Here is a 17,476-nt window from a genome sequence, read left to right on the forward strand (position 1 = left end):
GCCTGTATTGGAGATGGGGCCTCCAGGGCGGTAATAAAGGTTAAGTTAGGTCGTAAGGGTGAAGCCCTGAACCAAGAGAACTCATGCCCTTACAAGAAGAGGAAGATACACCAGAACTTTCTCTCTCCTCTGTAAGGACACAGCCGGAAGGCAGCCATCTGCAAGCCAGGAAGAGAGCCCTCACCAGGAACCAAGCATGCTGGCATCCTGATCTCAAACTTCCAGCATCCAGAACTGTTAGCAGCAAATTTCTGTTACGTCACCTAGGACATGGTATTTTGGAATGACAGCTCAATACCAGACATTGCCAAACGTCCCCTGGGGGACAAGCCCTGACCTAGACCATGATAAGCACGGTCACATTTAGTTTGATCAGGTGTTGGGCTGTTGGGAGGTTTGGAGTGAGGATATCAGGCCCAGGAACAACATTGATAACATTTCCCATGGAGCAAGAACCTGTTGTGTCCAGGGCTCATGGAAGATGGTGTGAAGGGAGCAGGAAGAAGTGGGGAGAGAGTGATGTGAGCTGATTGAGGAAGGAGTAGGTTTCAGATTATTTAGTGCCGAGACCAGCTTGGTCATAGAGTCCCCAACCCAGGCGGTGCTGAAGGAAAGAAGAAACAGAAACAAAGAGTGTAAAAGTGGGAAACAGAGTGGGACGTCAGGGGGCTGACAGCATTTCCCAGCTGACAGTCCAGAGCAGACTCCGACTCATGTATTTATTCTTTGTGAACAAGTGATTATTTTTAATAAGCAGGTGCTCAGTGTTTCTTCATAGAATAAAGAAGAAACCAGACTAGACTAAATAGGCAGCTAGTGCCTGTTCACTACTAAAATAGAAATAAGCTAGAAAGCAGACTTTGTGAGTCAGCAATGGGGACAAGGTCAGATATTCTGTGTTCTGGGAGCTGGTTTAACTAGTGCATGACTGGTACATACTGCTTACTATTCTAGAAGTTTTCTGCCTGGGGATGGCTCGGTGTTCCTTGCCATCACCTTTCAGTAAACAACATATACTCCATCACGCACATGTCAAGACCTTCTCCCAAGTTCAGGGCTTGGTATGCAGGAAAAGAACCCTGACTTATGTTCTAAGCCCACAGGGAGCCAGTGACGTGTTTAGGTGAGTGCTGCAGTACACTTGTGATTTTATCAGAACCCCACCCCCAGCACCTGGGAGGAGCATGGGCTCAGGGAGGAAAGCAGTGGTAGATGGAGGCCATCAGGAGTAGAACAGTGCTGGTCTAGACTTGGGGCTGAGTGTGGAGGAGGTGTGCTGGGTTCCCCCAAGACCACCCCAGGCTCGATGATCCACTGGGACGACTCATAGGATATGTCATACTCATGACTATGATGTATTACTACAAGTGGATATGAAGCAGAATCAGCAAAGGGGTGCTGGGTGCAGTGGCTCACGCCTGTAATCCCAGCACTGTGGGAGGCTGAGGTGGGTAGATCACAGGTCAGGAGTTCGAGACCAGCCTGGCCAACATGGCAAAACCCCATCTTTACTAAAAATACAAAAATTAGCCGGGCATGGTGGTGCGCACCTGTAATCCCAGCCACTCAGGAGGCTGAGGCAGGAGAATCGCTTGAACCTGGAAAGCAGAGGTTGCAGTGAGCCGAGATGGTGCTGCTGCACTCCATCCTGGGCGACAGAGTTTCTTCTATCAGTTAGGGCAGTGGGAACCTTCTCGAAATCCAGGTTCTCAGACTCTACCCAAGGGTCAGCCTTGCAAACACATCTTGCTAAAGAGACCATCAAGGCTGGCTGTCTTAACTCCTTTCTGCACAGTAGGGAAGGGAGGAATGATTTAAAACACATAGAGGCCAGGTGTGGTGTCTCTTGCCTGTAATCCCAGCACTTTGGGAGTCTGAGGTGGGAGGACTTCTTGAGGCCAGGAGTTTAAGACCAGCCTGGGGCAACATAGCAAATTCTATCTCTACAAAATAAGAAAATTAGCCAGGCATGGTTGTGTGCACCTGTGGTCTTGCTACTCAGGAGGCTGAGGAGGGAGAACCACTTGAGCCCAGGAGTTCCAGGCTGCAGTGAAATAGTCCAGCCTGGATGAGAGAGCAAGACCCTGTCTCAAAAAAAATTATAGTAGTAACGCATATGAAACATTTAGAGAAGGTCAAGTTAATTTGGTGTTTCCTGTATTCATTTACAAATGACATGGAGTGTTTTTGTGCCAAGTAGGGTATCAAGGACAGGGCAGTAAAAGAACCCAGGCTTATTCTTACAAAGCTTCCAATCCAGTGAGGATGTCAGAAAATAAACACTCATGGCAGCAGTACAAAGCTGGTTACAGATGGGTAAGGGCTGCAAAGAGGGGGAAAGGGTTCTATCAGAGAAAATGAGAGAAGGGGCTCTTTCTACAGGGGAGGAGACCTCAGGACGGGACGCTCTGAGGGGAACATTTCAGTGGATCCAAAAAGAAAAGGCTCGACGTAGGTGTCAGCTGTAGGGGATGGATGGGAGAGGGGCTTGGGGGTGAGTCCTGCCATGTAGCGACCTCATCACTATTTGTTCTGATTAGTTGCTGGGAGCTATAGAGTGTTAGAAGGGGTAAGTTCTCTAATTAAAGACAGGGAAGCACTTCGTGAGATTGAGGACATGGTTAGGGAGAGCAGGCTTTAGGAGGATGGTGATGAGGTTTTTTTTTTTTTTAAGAAATAGTCTCGCTCTGTTGCCCAGGCTGGAGTGCAGTGGTGCGATCTTGGCTCACTGCAGCCCCCACTACCTGGGTTCAAGTGATTCTTGTGCTTCAGCCTCCTGGGTGGCTGGGACTACATATGTGTGTCACCACACCCAGCTAATTTTTGTACTTTTAGTAGAGACAGGGTTTTGCCATATTGGCCAGGGTGGTCTCCAACTCCTGACCTCAGGTGATACTCTGGCCTTGGCCTCCCAAAGTGCTGTGATTACAGGTGTGAGCCATTGCACCTGGCCTATTATTTTTTTTTAATGACAGAAATTTCTCTTTCATAGTTTAGGATACTAGAGGTCCGAAATTGAGGTGTTGACAGGACCATGCTCCCTCTGATGGCACTGAGGGGTGTGGTATGGATCCTGCACCTGCCTTCTGATGGTGGCCTGCAGCCCTGGTTCTCCTTGGCTGTGGGTGCAGCCCTCCTGTCTCTGCCTGTGTTGCCTCATGGCCATCTTCCTTCTGTGTATCTGTCTCTGTCTCTTCTCTTAGGAGAAACATCGTATTGGATTAAGGGCCCTATTGGATTAACCCTACTCTCATGTGATCTCAACTTGTTACATCTGCAACAATCCTGTTTCCAAATAAGATCACATTTTGAAGTACTGGGGGTTAGGACTTCCACTTTTTGGGGGGACACAATTTGAGCCATAGCAATCTGTTCTCTAGTCCCCACAAATTCATGTCCTTCCCAAAATACACTCACTGTGATCCTGATGTCCCCCAAATTTTAATCCATTTCAGCATCAACTCTAAGTGCAAAATCTCATCTAAACACCATCAAGTCAAATCTCATCTCAACTGATGAGAATCCAACATCTCATCATGTCACTCATCTACATCAGGTAGGAGGGAGACAGAGTGTGGTCTATGGTGGGGCAAAATTCCTCCCCATCTGCGAACCTGTGAAATCAGACAGCAAACAATCTGCTTCCAAAATACAATGATGGGGCAAGCATAGGATAGACATTCCCATTTCAAAAGGAGAAACTGGAAGGGAAAAGGTGGTGTAATGGATCCTGAACAAGTTTAAAACTCATCAGGGCAAATGCTATGAGGTTTTCAGGCCTGGAAAAAAATCCTCTGGTTGGAAACTCTGACCTCTGGACCTAATTTTGGCTACATTCTATTCCTGTTCCCTTAAATGGGCAGAAAGAGTTGAGCCAATGGTTGGATACATGGATCTGGTGTTCAGATGTGAGAGTCCACCTGGAGATTTGGGCTTCATCATGCAGATTTTGGAATTGACACCTATAGAATGGGCGAGGTTGCCAGCCAAGGCAGAGGATTGAGGGAGACGTGAAGAGGAGCGTCTGTAACCTGTGAATGCCAGTAGCATGTTGGAGGAGAAGCTCTTACAGGAAAAAGAGGAGGCTGGGTTGTGATCACTGATCACAGACTGGGTGGGCTACAAGAAGGAGGGATTGGCTGGGTGCAGTACCTTGCAACTGTAATCCTGGCTACTCAGGAGGCTGTGGTGGGAGGAACACTTGAGGCCAGGAATTTAAGGCTAACCTGGGCAACATAGTGAGACCCCCATCTCTAAAAAAATTTTAAAAATATTAGCTTGGTGTGGTGGTGCACACACGTAGCCTCAGTTACTTGGGAGGCTGAGGTGGGAGGATCACTTGGGCCTAGGAGTTTGAGGCTGCAGTGAGCTGTGATTGCGCCACTGCACTCCAGCGTGGGTGACAGAAAGTCACTGGCTCAAAACACCAGCAGCAGCAGCAGCAGCAGCAGCAGCAGCAGCAGCAGCAGCAGCAGCAGCAGCAGCAACAGCAACAAAAACAAACCCAGGAGATAGTAGATGATGAACACACATCAGTGGGATTTCTCACCATGGATTGAGGTCACTGGTGATTCCAGAGCAGTGCCAGCCCTTGGAATGTGGAGCTGGGAGATGAGTGGGAGGGGAGGAGGTGGGCGAAGAGGGTAGATAGCCCACGATAGGGAATGAAGACAGAACAGTAGCCCAAGGGAAAAGTGGGGTGTTATGGCTTGAATTGTACCCCTTCAAAAAGATATGCTGAGTTCCTAGCCCTGTGGATGTGGCCTTATTGAAAATGAGGGTCTCTGCAGACTAATCCAACATGATTGTGTCTTATGAGAAGAGGAAGGCGCCATGTGCAGGCAGACACATAGGGAGAGGACCGTGTGACGGTAGAGGCAGATGTCGGAGGGATGCATCCCCCAGCCAAGGAGCCCCAAGCGTCGACAGCCACCACCAGAAGCCAGGGAGAGGCACTCTTCTCAGAGCCTCAGAGGAGGCCTGACCCTGCTGACACCTTCATTTTGGACTCCTGGTTTCTAAAACTGCCAGAGGATACATTTCTGTGGTTTTAAGACACTCAGTTTGTGATACTTTGTTATGGCAGCTGCAAAAAAACACATTTGGGGTCAGGGATTGGGTGTGGGTCAGGTTTAAAAAGTGAGGGGACATGGATGAAGCTGGAAACCACCATTCTCAGCAAACTGACACAAGAACAGACAACTAAACACTGCATGTTCTCACTCATAAGTGGGGGTTGAACAATGAGAACACATGGATGCAGGGAGGGGAATGTGATACACTGGGGCCTGTTGGCGGGTGGGGTCTAGGGGAGGGATAGCAGGGGGTGAGGGATGGGGGAGGAATAGCATTAGGAGAAATACATACTGTAGATGATGGAGTGATGGATGCAGCAAACCACCATGGCAGGTGTATACCTATGTAACAAACCTGCATGTTCTGCACATGTGCTCCAGAACTCAAAGTATACATTTTAAAAAGTGAAAGGAAAGGTCCCATCTGGAGGGAGAGGCAAAGATGGAGGGAGAGGCAAGGATGCAGGAGATGAGGAGTGATCTGAGAGTTGCTTGCTTGTCTGTCATAGGCCAGAGGGAGGATGCCTGGTGCAGAGGGAGGGGTGGTGGTGATTTGAAGGCAGGTGGGAAGGAAGTTTCCTTTTAAGGCAGACTTGCAGGGTGGTTATGGTTTATCTGCCCTCGACTTGTGGTAAGTCCTGGACACCACTAGCCCTGCAGTGTAGGGGGCAGAGGAAGAGGCCAGACAGCCAGGGAGGAAGAGCTGTCCCAAAGCTGAGTCAGGGGACAGTGGAGGGTGCTCTAGGAACTTTGGAGTCTTCTGGTGAATTATTGAGTCTGTGGCTCTTGGGATATGGAATGAAGGGGTGTGTGTGTGTGTGTGTGTGTGTGTGTGTGTGCATGTCTCTGTCTCTGTGTGTGCTGTGGTCTGTGTGTATATGTATGTATGCACAAGTGCATGTGGTATGTAACTGTGTGTATGTGTGTGCATGTGATTGTGTGCATGCATGCCTGTGCAAGAACTTGCAGATGTGTCTGCATGTGTGTCTCTGAGTATGTGCATATGCATGTGTATGTGTGTACACATGTGATCACTCACTGCCAGGGTGGGCAGCCTTGGGGCTTGTGAGTGTGCTCAGTAGGCCAGGCACCAACCCTCATGCCTCCTCCCCTCTCCCCTAGCTGTGTCCCCAGGGTGCCCTGCCTGGCTTCAGGAGGACAGAGTAGAGGAAGAAACCATGGCTCCTGGGTTGCCAACCGCCTGTTCACAGGTAGGTAAGAACTTCCTGTTCTAAAAGAACACTGCTGTGTCCAAAGGCTGGACTTGCCCTCTTCCTGTAACCTGCCTGGCTCCTCTCACAGGGTTGGTCTCCATGCCTCCAGGGACTGGACTTCTTGCAGTGGGTGTCAGTGGGGGAGCCCGGCCCACTCTCCCACCACCCCATTCAGACCCTCCCCAGGCTGTTGAGAACCAGGAGGGAAAACAAAGCAAAGATCTGAGCCATTCTCATTTTGTGGTCTCCATGGTCTCACTGAGCAAAGAGTGGAGTCATTTTCTAGATATTTCCCTCTTGCCTGTACCATGCTCAGCTCTGCTGGACCCTGAAGCTAGAAGGGGGACAAATCTGCAAGAGCTTCCTGGCTCATTGTCAATAGATAAGTCCCGTCCTGAAGCTGAGGACTTGCAACATTAGTTTATCACCTCTTGCTGTTCTTGCTTAAGGAGTGACGAGAAGAGAGAGGAGTTCTAGTTCAGAGTCCTGAGCCAAGAGGCAGATTCTGGGGGATCTCAGAACCCCTAGACTGAAAGTCCTCTGCCTCGGGTCTCCCTTCCCCAGGCCTGCCAGCCTGCAGCATCCTCTGGTGTACTGGTAGGGGCGGTCCCTGGCTGAGCTGGGATGGATGTGTGTTTTAGGAACCAGTCACCTTTGCAGATGTGGCTGTAGTGTTCACCCCAGAAGAATGGGTGTTTCTGGACTCTACTCAGAGGAGCCTGTATAGAGATGTGATGCTGGAGAACTACAGGAACCTGGCCTCTGTGGGTAAGGTGGCTTTGTCTTGTCTTTCCTTTTTTTTTGAGTCAGTCTTGCTCGTTGCCCAGGCTGGAGTGGGAGGTGTGACCTTGGCTTACTGCAACCTTCACTTCCTGGGCTCAGGCGATCCTCCCACCCCAGTCTCCCTAGTAGCTGGGACCACAGGTGTGCATCATCACACCTGGCTAATTTTCATGTTTTTTGGTAGAGATGGGGTTTTGCCACATTGCCCAGTCTGGTCTTGAACTTCTTTGGCTCAAGCGACCCACCTGCCTCAGCCTCCCAAGTGCTGGGATTACAGACATGAGCCACTGTGTCCAGCCAAGTCTTTGTCTTTTTATCACATGCTTATGCAGCAACCATTAGCTCCAGGAACTGTGCAAGTCTGGCAAACCTAGAGGTGAAAAACAGATAATTCCCACCCTCATGAGGCTTTCAGTCTACTGGGCTTTGTATGGAATGAAGATCTGTCTGCTGCTCTGTCTCTCTGTGATTAAAAGCTTTTATACTTCTCAAATGTATTCTTGAGCTAGGCCCTTGGTTTTGTAGCCCAGAGAGCCTCAGTGTCCTCTTGGACCCAGTGAGGAAACTTGTGTCTAGTTCCTCAGTGAAAGAGCTTGGCTGTGTCCATCAGAATTTAGGCACATGCATTTTGTCACTCCCATCTCTAGAGCCCCTAAAGACTTAATATCAGTCCTTGTGTCATGTTGTGGCACAGTCCTCCCACAACATGGCATTTTTTTTCTCATAAGCAGGTGATCAACTGTGCAAACCCAATGCCTTGTCTTATTTGGAGCAAAGAGGAGAGCAATGGACCACTGAGAGGGGAGTCATCTCAGACATCTGTCCAGGTGAGCCCAGGCAGATCAGGTGAGCATCATCTCTGGTCAGTAAGGGCAGTGTCCAGTTTGGAAACTGTCAATCAGGGCAACCTATACACACCCTTGACTGAGAAGGCTGCTTGGTTGAGCTCCCTTATTAAATGTCACCTTCTTTCCTTTTTCCCTTTCCTGTTTAATCTCTGAAACTTTACATTAATCTTCTAGAAAGATTTGTCCTACTTTCTCTTCATATTTAATATTTCCATGTGTATATTTTATCCATTTTCTCCCCACTGTACATTGTTGCTAATATTTTTTCTCAACATTAGGTTACAATCTTCATGGAATCCTTTTTTGGAAAATCACCTACGATTTCCATCCCATGTTTCTCTGATTACATAACTTCTCACCTAGCCAAACACCTTACAGTTTTCCTTAACTCTTAGATACATTCCTTGTCTTTGTAATTTCTTCCCATATTTAGGATCAGTATTTGGAAAAAAAAGTCCACATGTGCCTTGCTTACCTTTTAATTCACCTTGATCCCACAGTTTCTTTCCCTGTGCACTTAACATCTTCTTCTCTAATTCATTTCAGAACCTCAACTTCAGCCCCAAGAGGCAATACCTAGCCAAGATACTTTAACGGAGATTCTGTCCATTGGCATGAAAGGGGTAAGACTTACGGGGGATTCCTCTTGGTTCTCTATAGTAGGATGAGTCTGGGGTTGCTATAAGTTAGAAAAGCAGCCCAAGAGCCAAGAGAGATACAAGGCAAGTAGTGCTTGCCCAGGAGAAAGCAGTTTCTTGGAAGAGAGTCTGTAAATGTCATGAACTGATGGCAAACTAAATGTAGATCATCTTCCTACAGGCAAACATTTTCACAGATATGACACAGATACCAAGTGTTTAAGACTTAATTTGGCCTAAAAGAAATTGGAAAAATTCTGCACCTAAGAAGCCCCATGAAAGTAATGAAAGATAGCACTTTGCAACAGAGTATCCACCCTGTTCCACTTAAGGGAACTCTGGGTAGAAATGGTATGGACTCAGTAAATGGTAAAAGTATCAGATGTAGAACTGTGTTTATCTTACATTCATTTCACATACAGGAGAATATCTGAATCTAATAAGGCCTTTGGTCTTCACATTTTCCTTAATCAACAGGAGCAACCTCAGCCTGGAGAAAAACTCTATAAATATAATGAACTTGAGAAACCTTTTAACAGCATTGAACCACTTTTCCAGTACCAGAGAATTCATGCTGGAGAGGCCTCCTATGAGTGTCAAGAGAGTAGAAATTCCTTCTTTCAGAGTGGTCACTTAATTGTGCCCGAGAAAATCCATAGTGGGGATAAAACCTATGCATGTAACAAATGTGAAAAATCCTTCAGATACAGCTCTGACCTTATCAGGCACGAAAAGACTCATACTGCAGAGAAGTGCTTTGACTGTCAAGAATGTGGGCAAGCCTTCAAATATTCCTCGAATCTTCGGCGACACATGAGAACTCATACTGGAGAGAAGCCATTTGAATGTAGTCAGTGTGGGAAAACCTTCACGAGGAACTTTAACCTGATTTTGCACCAGAGAAACCACACAGGAGAGAAGCCCTATGAGTGTAAAGATTGTGGGAAAGCCTTCAATCAGCCATCATCCCTTAGGAGCCACGTGAGAACTCACACTGGAGAGAAGCCCTTTGAATGCAGCCAGTGTGGGAAAGCCTTCAGGGAACACTCTTCACTGAAGACACATCTGCGAACCCATACCAGAGAGAAACCATATGAGTGCAACCAGTGTGGCAAGCCCTTCCGGACGAGCACTCATCTGAATGTGCACAAGAGGATACACACAGGGGAGAAACTGTATGAGTGCGGGACTTGCGGTCAGGTCTTGAGTCGTCTTTCAACCCTGAAGAGTCACATGCGAACTCACACTGGAGAGAAGCCCTATGTGTGCCAGGAATGTGGGCGAGCCTTCAGTGAGCCCTCATCCCTTAGGAAACATGCAAGGACTCACAGCGGCAAGAAGCCCTATGCATGCCAGGAATGCGGGCGAGCCTTTGGTCAGTCTTCACACCTTATTGTACATGTGAGAACACACAGTGCCGGGAGACCCTATCAATGTAATCAGTGTGAGAAAGCCTTCAGGCACAGCTCCTCACTCACTGTACACAAAAGAACCCACATGGGAAGAGAGAACATCAGGAATGGCAGCCTGCCTTTATCCATGTCTCATCCATACTGTGGGCCCCTTGCTAATTAACTTCCATTTTGTAAAAATGTAAACATATGGGGCTATGACTTTCCATCATAATACTCCTTTAGCTGCATCCCATGTTTTAATACATATTTTCATTTTGGTTTAATTGTAAGTATTGTCTTAACCTCCATTATCATTTATTGTCTGATCTATCTATTATTTGGAATTAGATTTTTCAAAACTAATACATGGATATATTTTCATAGAGGTATAATGACTTATAGTGAAATGCACACATCTTAAGTGTACAGTAGATTAATTTGACAGATGCATACATGCATACAGATGCATGTAACCAACACCCCATTCCTGATACAGAATGTTTCTGTCATTCTGGAAGTTTCCTGCATGTTGTATGGTTATTTCTTAGTTGCTGTTTTTTTTTTTTTTTTGTTGGTTTCTAATTTAATTACATGGTGAGGCGACTATGTGGCTTCTTTGTTATTGAGTCTTAGGTATTTGCTGAGATTTGCTATTAGGTCTGGTGTGGCTTATTCTGCTAGCCATCAGCCAAAATTGTTCCTTCCTCCTTAGAAAGGAACCTGGGTTTTCTGTTCATATTGGTAATGTGCACTATTAAAAAGCTTCCATCTGCCAGCCAGGCACAGTAGCTCACACCTGTAATCCCAGCACTTTGGGAGGTCAAGGTGGGTGGGTCACCTGAGGTCAGGAGTTTGAGACCAAGCCTGGCCAACATGGTGAAACCTTGTCTGTACTAAAAATACAAAAATTAGCTGGGTTAGGTGGCACACACCTGTGATCCCAGCTACTTGGGAGGCTGAGGCAGGAGAATTGCTTGACCCCAGAAGGCAGAGGTTGCAGTGAGCTGAGATCTCACCACTGCACTCTGGCCTGGTCAACAGAGTGAGAACTCTGTCTCAAAAAAAAAAGCTTCCATCTCCCAGCCCTTCTTGTGAGCAGGGGCAGGCCATTTCCTCCAGTCCTGGCTAGTATGAATATGAGAAGTCACTGGATGTCACTCTGGGGAAGTTGTACAGGGATGGTTTCATGTAGCCATGTCTCTTCACTTCTTGCCCTTTGGACAAGCAGACCTGATGTCTAGAGCTAGAGGAGCCCTCCTATGACCATAAAGGTAAAAGCCACAGGCTAAGAAGAGTGTGGCTGGAAGTCACAGCCATCTTGATTCCCTAATCTAAAACATATTTAGAATATATTTAATGGAATTGACGTATTTGTGTGATTGCAGCACCCCTGGACTATTTATTTCTGGATCTCCCACACATGAAAAATATGCACTTCTTACTGGTACAAGATTTTTTTTTTTTTTTTTGGTGGGGGGTTTATTTCAGCTGAATATAATCCCTAACTGATGCACTTAGTATATGTTAATTTTTATAAATGCTTCATGGGTGGTTGAAGTCAATGTATTATATTCTACAGATGTCTGCTAGATCAAACATATGTGTTTAAAAACCATCTACACATTTATAAATATTGATCTGTAATCTATCATTTTTTGAGATAGATATTAAACTCTCCCACCATGATTTTTATGGATTGCTGAAAAATCTTTGTCATTCTGTCAGTTTTTAAATTTATGTACATACATACATATGTTTTGAATCAATGAAATTAAATATAGATACTGACACTTTTTACATTTCCAACAAATTGTTGCTTTTATTCTCATGATGTGATCATCCTTTTCCCTGGTACTGAACATTCAACCATTCATCATAATAATAGTAAATACTTATTTAGAGTTTACTATTACCAGATAGTAGCCACTGCCTGAAGCTTTGCATCTTTTAATTTAGTCCTCACACTGATACTTTGAGGTATGAACTGTTGTCATCCCCAATTCACATATGAGGGAGCTGAGCCCCAGCAGGTTAAGGTGGTATTTCAAGGTCATCTGGGTGGCATGTGATGGGTCTTGATGCTCTCTACAGCGGCAGACCCAGGGGACTAGTCTCCATTTTTACTTCTTCTCACTTGTTCTTTTTTATAGGTATAACTTACATAAGTTATAAAGTATAGGTATAACTTACATAAATGTTAATAAATTTTAGGGTACACCTTGGTGAATTTTATATCCACCACTGGGTGTAAAATTTTATATCCACCACTGCCCCCATCAAAATATTTTATCATCCCAGAAATTTCTCTTGGGCCCATCTCATCCTCAAAAGTTACCACTATTCTGACTTCTGTCACCATAAATTTGTTTTTCCTGTTGACGGAAATGGAACCCTAAACAGCCTTCTTGTGTCTGTTTTCCTCACTTAACATAGCGTCATTGAGATTTATCTATGTCGCATCATCAGTAGTTTATTCTTTTTAATTGCTGTGTAATAGTTCATTTTCTGAATATACCATAATTTTAAAATTTCATTCTGTTTACGAACATGTGAGTTCTGTCCTTCATGTTCATCCATGTTATCGCAAATGACAGACTCTCCTTCCTCATTAAGGCTGAATAGTATTCCATTGTGTAGATTATGACATTTTCTTTCTTTTTTTTTTTTTGAGATGGAGTCTCGCTCTGTAACCCAGGCTGGAGTGCAGTGGCACAATCTCAGCTCACTGCAACCTCTGCCCCCAGGATCCCAGTTCAAGCAATTCTCATACTTCAGCCTCCCAAGTAGCTGGGATTACAGGCACAAGTCATCATGCCTAGCTAATTTTTGTATTTTTTAGTAGAGACGGGGTTTCACCATGTTGGCCAGTCTGGTCTTGAACTCCTGACCTCGTGATCCACCCGCCTCGGCCTCCCAACATGCTAGGATTACAGGTGTGAGCCACTGTGCCTGGCCTGATATACCACATTTTCTTTATCCACTCATTCACTGATCGACAGTTAGGTTGATTCCATATCTTGGCTATTGTGAATAATGCTGCAGGTTTTTTGTTATGAATAAAGCTGCTGTGAATGTTCTTGTTAAGTCATACTGTGGACATAGGTATCCATTTCTCTTGAGTATAAATGTAGGAATGGAAGTGCTGGATTTTGGAGGAGGCCATCTTTAGCTTTAGTAGATCTTACCAGACAGTTTTTCAGTGTAGTTGAAACCATTTATACCTCAATTCATACATCAATGCATGAAAGTTTCATTGCTTCACATCCTTGGCAACATGGGATACTGTCACTTAAATTAATCCGAGATACATTACTGGGTATGCAGTAGTTTCTTAGGTTTAATTTGCATATTCTTTTAAAAAAATATTGCGTTTTAGGTTTTGGGGTACATGTGAAGAACATTCAGGATTGTTGCACAGGTACATACATGGCAATGTGGTTTGCTGCCTTCCTCCCCATCACCTATATCTGGCATTTCTCTCCATGTTATCTCTCCTGAACTCCCCATCCCCCACTGTTGCTCTCCTGATTCCCCCCGACAGACCTCAGTGTGTGATGCTCCCCTCTGTGTCCATGTGTTCTTATTGTTCAACACCCGCCTATGGGTGAGAACATGCAGTGTTTGATTTTCTGTTCTTGTGTCAGTTTGCTGAGAATGATGGTTTCCAGGTTCATCCATGTCCCTACAAAGGACATGAACTCATCATTTTTTATTGCTGCATAGTATTCCATGGTGTACATGTGCCACATTTTCCCTGTCCAGTCTATCATCGATGGGCATTTGGGTTGGTTCCAGGTCTTTGCTATTGTAAGCAGTGCTGCAATGAATGTTCATGTTCATGTGTCCTTATAATAGAATGATTTATAATCCTTTGGATAAATACCCAGTAATCGGATTGCTGGGTCAAGTGGAATTTCTATTTCTAGGTCCTTAAGGAATTGCCACACTGTCTTCCAAAATGGTTGAACTAATTTACACTCCCACCAACAGTGTAAAAGTGTTCCTATTTCTCCACATCCTCTCCAACATCTGTTGTCTCCAGATTTTTTAATGATTGCCATTCTAACTGGCATGAGATGATACCTCAATGTGATTTCAATTTGCATTTCCTCTAATGACCAGTGATGATGAGCATTTTTTTATGTTTATTGGCCTCATATATGTCTTCTTTTGTAACGTGTTCATATCCTTTGCTCACTTTTGAATGGGCTTGTTTTTTTCTTGTAAATCTGTTTTAGTTCTTTGTAGATTCTGGATATTAGCCCTTTGTCAGACAGGTAGATTGCAAAAATTTTTTTCCCATTCTTTTGGTTGCCAATTCACTCTCATGATTGTTTCTTTTGCTTTGCAGAAGCTCTGGAGTTTAATTAAGTCCCATTTGTGTATTTTGGTTTTTGTTGCCAATGCTTTTGGTGTTTTAGTCATGAAGTTCTTGCCTATGCCTATGTCCTGAATGGTTTTGTCTAGATTTTCTTCTAGGGTTTTTATGGTGTTAGGTCTGATGTTTAAGTCTTTAATCCATGTGGAGTTAATTTTAGTATAAGTTGTCAGGAAGTGGTCCAGTTTCTGCTTTCTGCACATGGCTAGCCAGTTTTCCCAACACTATGTATTAAACAGGGAATCCTTTCCCCATTGCTTGTTTTTGTGAGGTTTTTCAAAGATTAGATGGTTGTAGATGTGTGGCATTGCCTCTAAGGCCTCTGTTCTGTTCCATTGGTCTATATCTCTGTTGTGTTTTTTTGTTTGTTTGTTTACCAGTACCATGCTGGTTTGATTACTGTAGCCTTGTAGTATAGTTTGAAGTCAGGTAGTGTGATGCCTCCAGCTTTGTTCTTTTTGCTTAGAATTGGCTTGGCTACGCAGGCCCTCTTTTGGTTCCATATGAAGTTTAAGGTGTTTTTTTCCAGTTCTGTGAAGATGGTCACTGGTAGCTTGATGGAGATAGCGTTGAATCTATAAATTACTTTGGGCAGTATGGCCATTTTTACGATATTGATTTTTCCTAACCATGAGCATGGAATGTTTCTCCTGTTTGTGTGCTCTCTTATTTCGTTGAGCAGTGGTTTGTGGTTCTCCTTGAAGAGGTCCTTTACGTTCCTTGTTAGTTGTATTCCTAGGTATTTTATTCTCTTTGTAGCAATTGCGAATGGCAGTTCATTCTTGATTTGGCTCTCTTTAAGTCTGTTATTGGTATATAAGCATGATTGTAATTTCTGCAAATTGATTTTGTATCCTGAGACTTTGCTGAAGTTGCTTATCAGTTTCAGGAGATTCTGGGGTGAGACGATGGGGTCTTCTAAATATATAATCATGTCATCTGCAAATAGAGACAATTTGACTTCCTCCTCTCCTAATCGAAGACCCTTTATTTCTTTTTCTTGCCTGATAGCTCTGGGTAGAACTTCCAATAATATATTGAATAGAAGTGGTGAGAGAGGGCATCCTTGTCTAGTGCCAGATTTCAAAGGGAATGCTTCCAGTTTTTGCCCATTCAATATGATATTGGCTGTTGGTTTGTTGTAAATAGCTTTTATTATTTTGAGATACGTTCTGTCAATATCTACTTTATTGAGAGTTTTTAGCTTAAAGGGCTGTTGAATTTTGTCAAAGGCCTTCTCTGCATCTATTGAGATAATCATGTGGTTTTTGTTTTTGGTTCTGTTTATGTGGTGAATTGCATTTATAGACTTGTATATGTTGAACCAGCCTTGCATCCCTGGGATGAAGCCTACTTGATCGTGATGGATAAGCTTTTTGATGTGCTGTTGCAATGGGTTTGCCAGTATTTTATTGAAGATTTTTGCATCTATATTCATCATGGATATTGGCCTGAAGTTTTCTTTTCTTGTTGAGTCTCTGCTGGGTTTTGGTATCAGGATGATGTTGGTCTCATCAAATGATTTGGGAAGGATTCCCTCTTTTTGGATTGTTTGGAATAGTTTCAGAACTATTCCAAACTATTCCAAACTATTCAGAAACTACCAGGTCCTCTTTGTATGTCTGGAAGAATTCGGCTGTGAACTCATCTGGATCTGGGCTTTTTTGGTTGCTAGGCTGTTAATTGCTGCCTCAACTTTAGCCCTTGTTACAGGTCTATTCAGGGTTTTGACTTCTTCCTAGTTTAGTCTTGGGAGGATGCAAGTGTCCAGGAATTTATCCATTTCTTCCATATTTACTAGTTTATGTGCATAGAGTTGTTTCTAGTAAGCTCTGATGGTGGTTTGTATTTCTGTGGAATCTGTGGTGATATCCCCTTTATCTTTTTTTTATTGCATCTATTTGATTATTCTGTCTTGTTTTTTTTTATTAATCTGGATAGTGGTCTGTTTTGTTGATCTTTTCAAAAAACCAGCTTCTGGATTTATTGATTTTTTTGAAGGTGTGTGTGTGTGTGTGTGTGTGTGTGTGTGTGTGTTTCTATCTCTTTCAGTTCTGCTCTGATCTTAGTTATTTCTTGTCTTCTGCTAGGTTTTGAGTTTTTTTGAACTTGCTCCTCTAATCTTTCAATTTTGATGATAGGGTATCAATTTTAGATCTTTTCTTGCTTCTCATTTGGGCATTTATTGTTATACGTTTCCCTCTAGACACTGCTTTAAATGTGTCCCAGAGATTTTGGTACGTTGTGTCTTCATTCTCGTTGGTTTTGAAGAACATCCTTCTTTCTTTTTTTCCTTTTTTTTTTGAGACGGCGTTTTGCTCTTGTTACCCAGGCTGGAGTGCAATGGCGTGATTTTGGCTCACCACAACCTCCGTCTCCTGGGTTCAGGCAATTCTCCTGCCTCAGCCTCCTGAGTAGCTGGGATTACAGGCATGTGCCACCATGCCCAGCTAATTTTTTGCATTTTTAGTAGAGACAGGGTTTCACCATGTTGACCAGGATGATCTCGATCTCTTGACCTCGTGATCCACTTGCTTTGGCCTCCCAAAGTGCTGGGATTACAGGCATGAGCCACCACACCCAGAACATCCTGATTTCTGCCTTCATTTCATTGTTTATCTAGTCAACATTCAAGAGCCAGTTGTTCAGTTTCCATGAAGTTGTGTGGTTCTGAGCTAGTTTCTGAATTCTGAGTTTTAATTTGATTGCACTGTGGTCTGAGAGACTGTGTTATGATTTCCGTTCTTTTGCATTTGCTGAGAAGTGATTTACTTCTAATTATGTGGTCAATTTTAGAGTAGGTGTGATGTGGTGCTGAGAAGAATGTATATTCTGTGGATTTGGGGTGGAGAGTTCTGTAAATGTCTATTAGGTTTGCTTGGTCCAGGTCTGAGTTCAAGTCCTGGATATCTTTGTTAATTTTCTGTCTCGTTGATCTAATATTGACAGTGGAGTGTTAAAGTCTCCCACTATTATTGTGTGGGAGTCTAAGTCTCTTTGTAGGTCATTAAGAACTTGCTTTATGTATCTGGGTGCTCCTGTATTGGGTGCATATATATTTAGGATCATTAGCTCTTCTTGTTGCATTGCTCCTTTTACCATTATGTAATGCCCTTCTTTGTCTCTTTTGATCTTTGTTAGTTTAA

At 44.0% G+C, this 17,476-nt stretch overlaps 1 protein-coding gene across 12 annotated transcripts in view; it reads left to right on the forward strand.

The window, feature by feature from the left end:
• ZNF333 (zinc finger protein 333) overlaps nt 1-11,762 on the forward strand; it is a 31,588-nt gene extending 19,826 nt beyond the window's left edge. For 6 of the 12 annotated variants that reach the window (XM_054250505.2, XM_078360828.1, XM_008987419.5 and 3 more), the window contains 5 exons: nt 6,198-6,286; nt 6,931-7,057; nt 7,801-7,899; nt 8,467-8,543; nt 9,036-11,762. In XM_054250505.2, the coding sequence (XP_054106480.1) occupies nt 6,198-6,286; nt 6,931-7,057; nt 7,801-7,899; nt 8,467-8,543; nt 9,036-10,133 (1,490 nt within the window). In that variant the 3' untranslated portion in view covers nt 10,134-11,762. Of the gene's footprint in view, nt 1-6,197; nt 6,287-6,930; nt 7,058-7,800; nt 7,900-8,466; nt 8,544-8,739; nt 8,908-9,035 lie in introns of those variants that run through there. The other 6 variants (XM_078360826.1, XM_008987421.5, XM_078360827.1 and 3 more) reach the window with 2 other exon arrangements.
• Nucleotides 11,763-17,476: the final 5,714 nt, after the last annotated feature.

The sequence above is a fragment of the Callithrix jacchus genome, chromosome 22 (assembly GCF_049354715.1).
Source record: "Callithrix jacchus isolate 240 chromosome 22, calJac240_pri, whole genome shotgun sequence".
In the NCBI taxonomy this organism is placed as follows: Eukaryota; Metazoa; Chordata; class Mammalia; order Primates; family Cebidae; genus Callithrix; species Callithrix jacchus.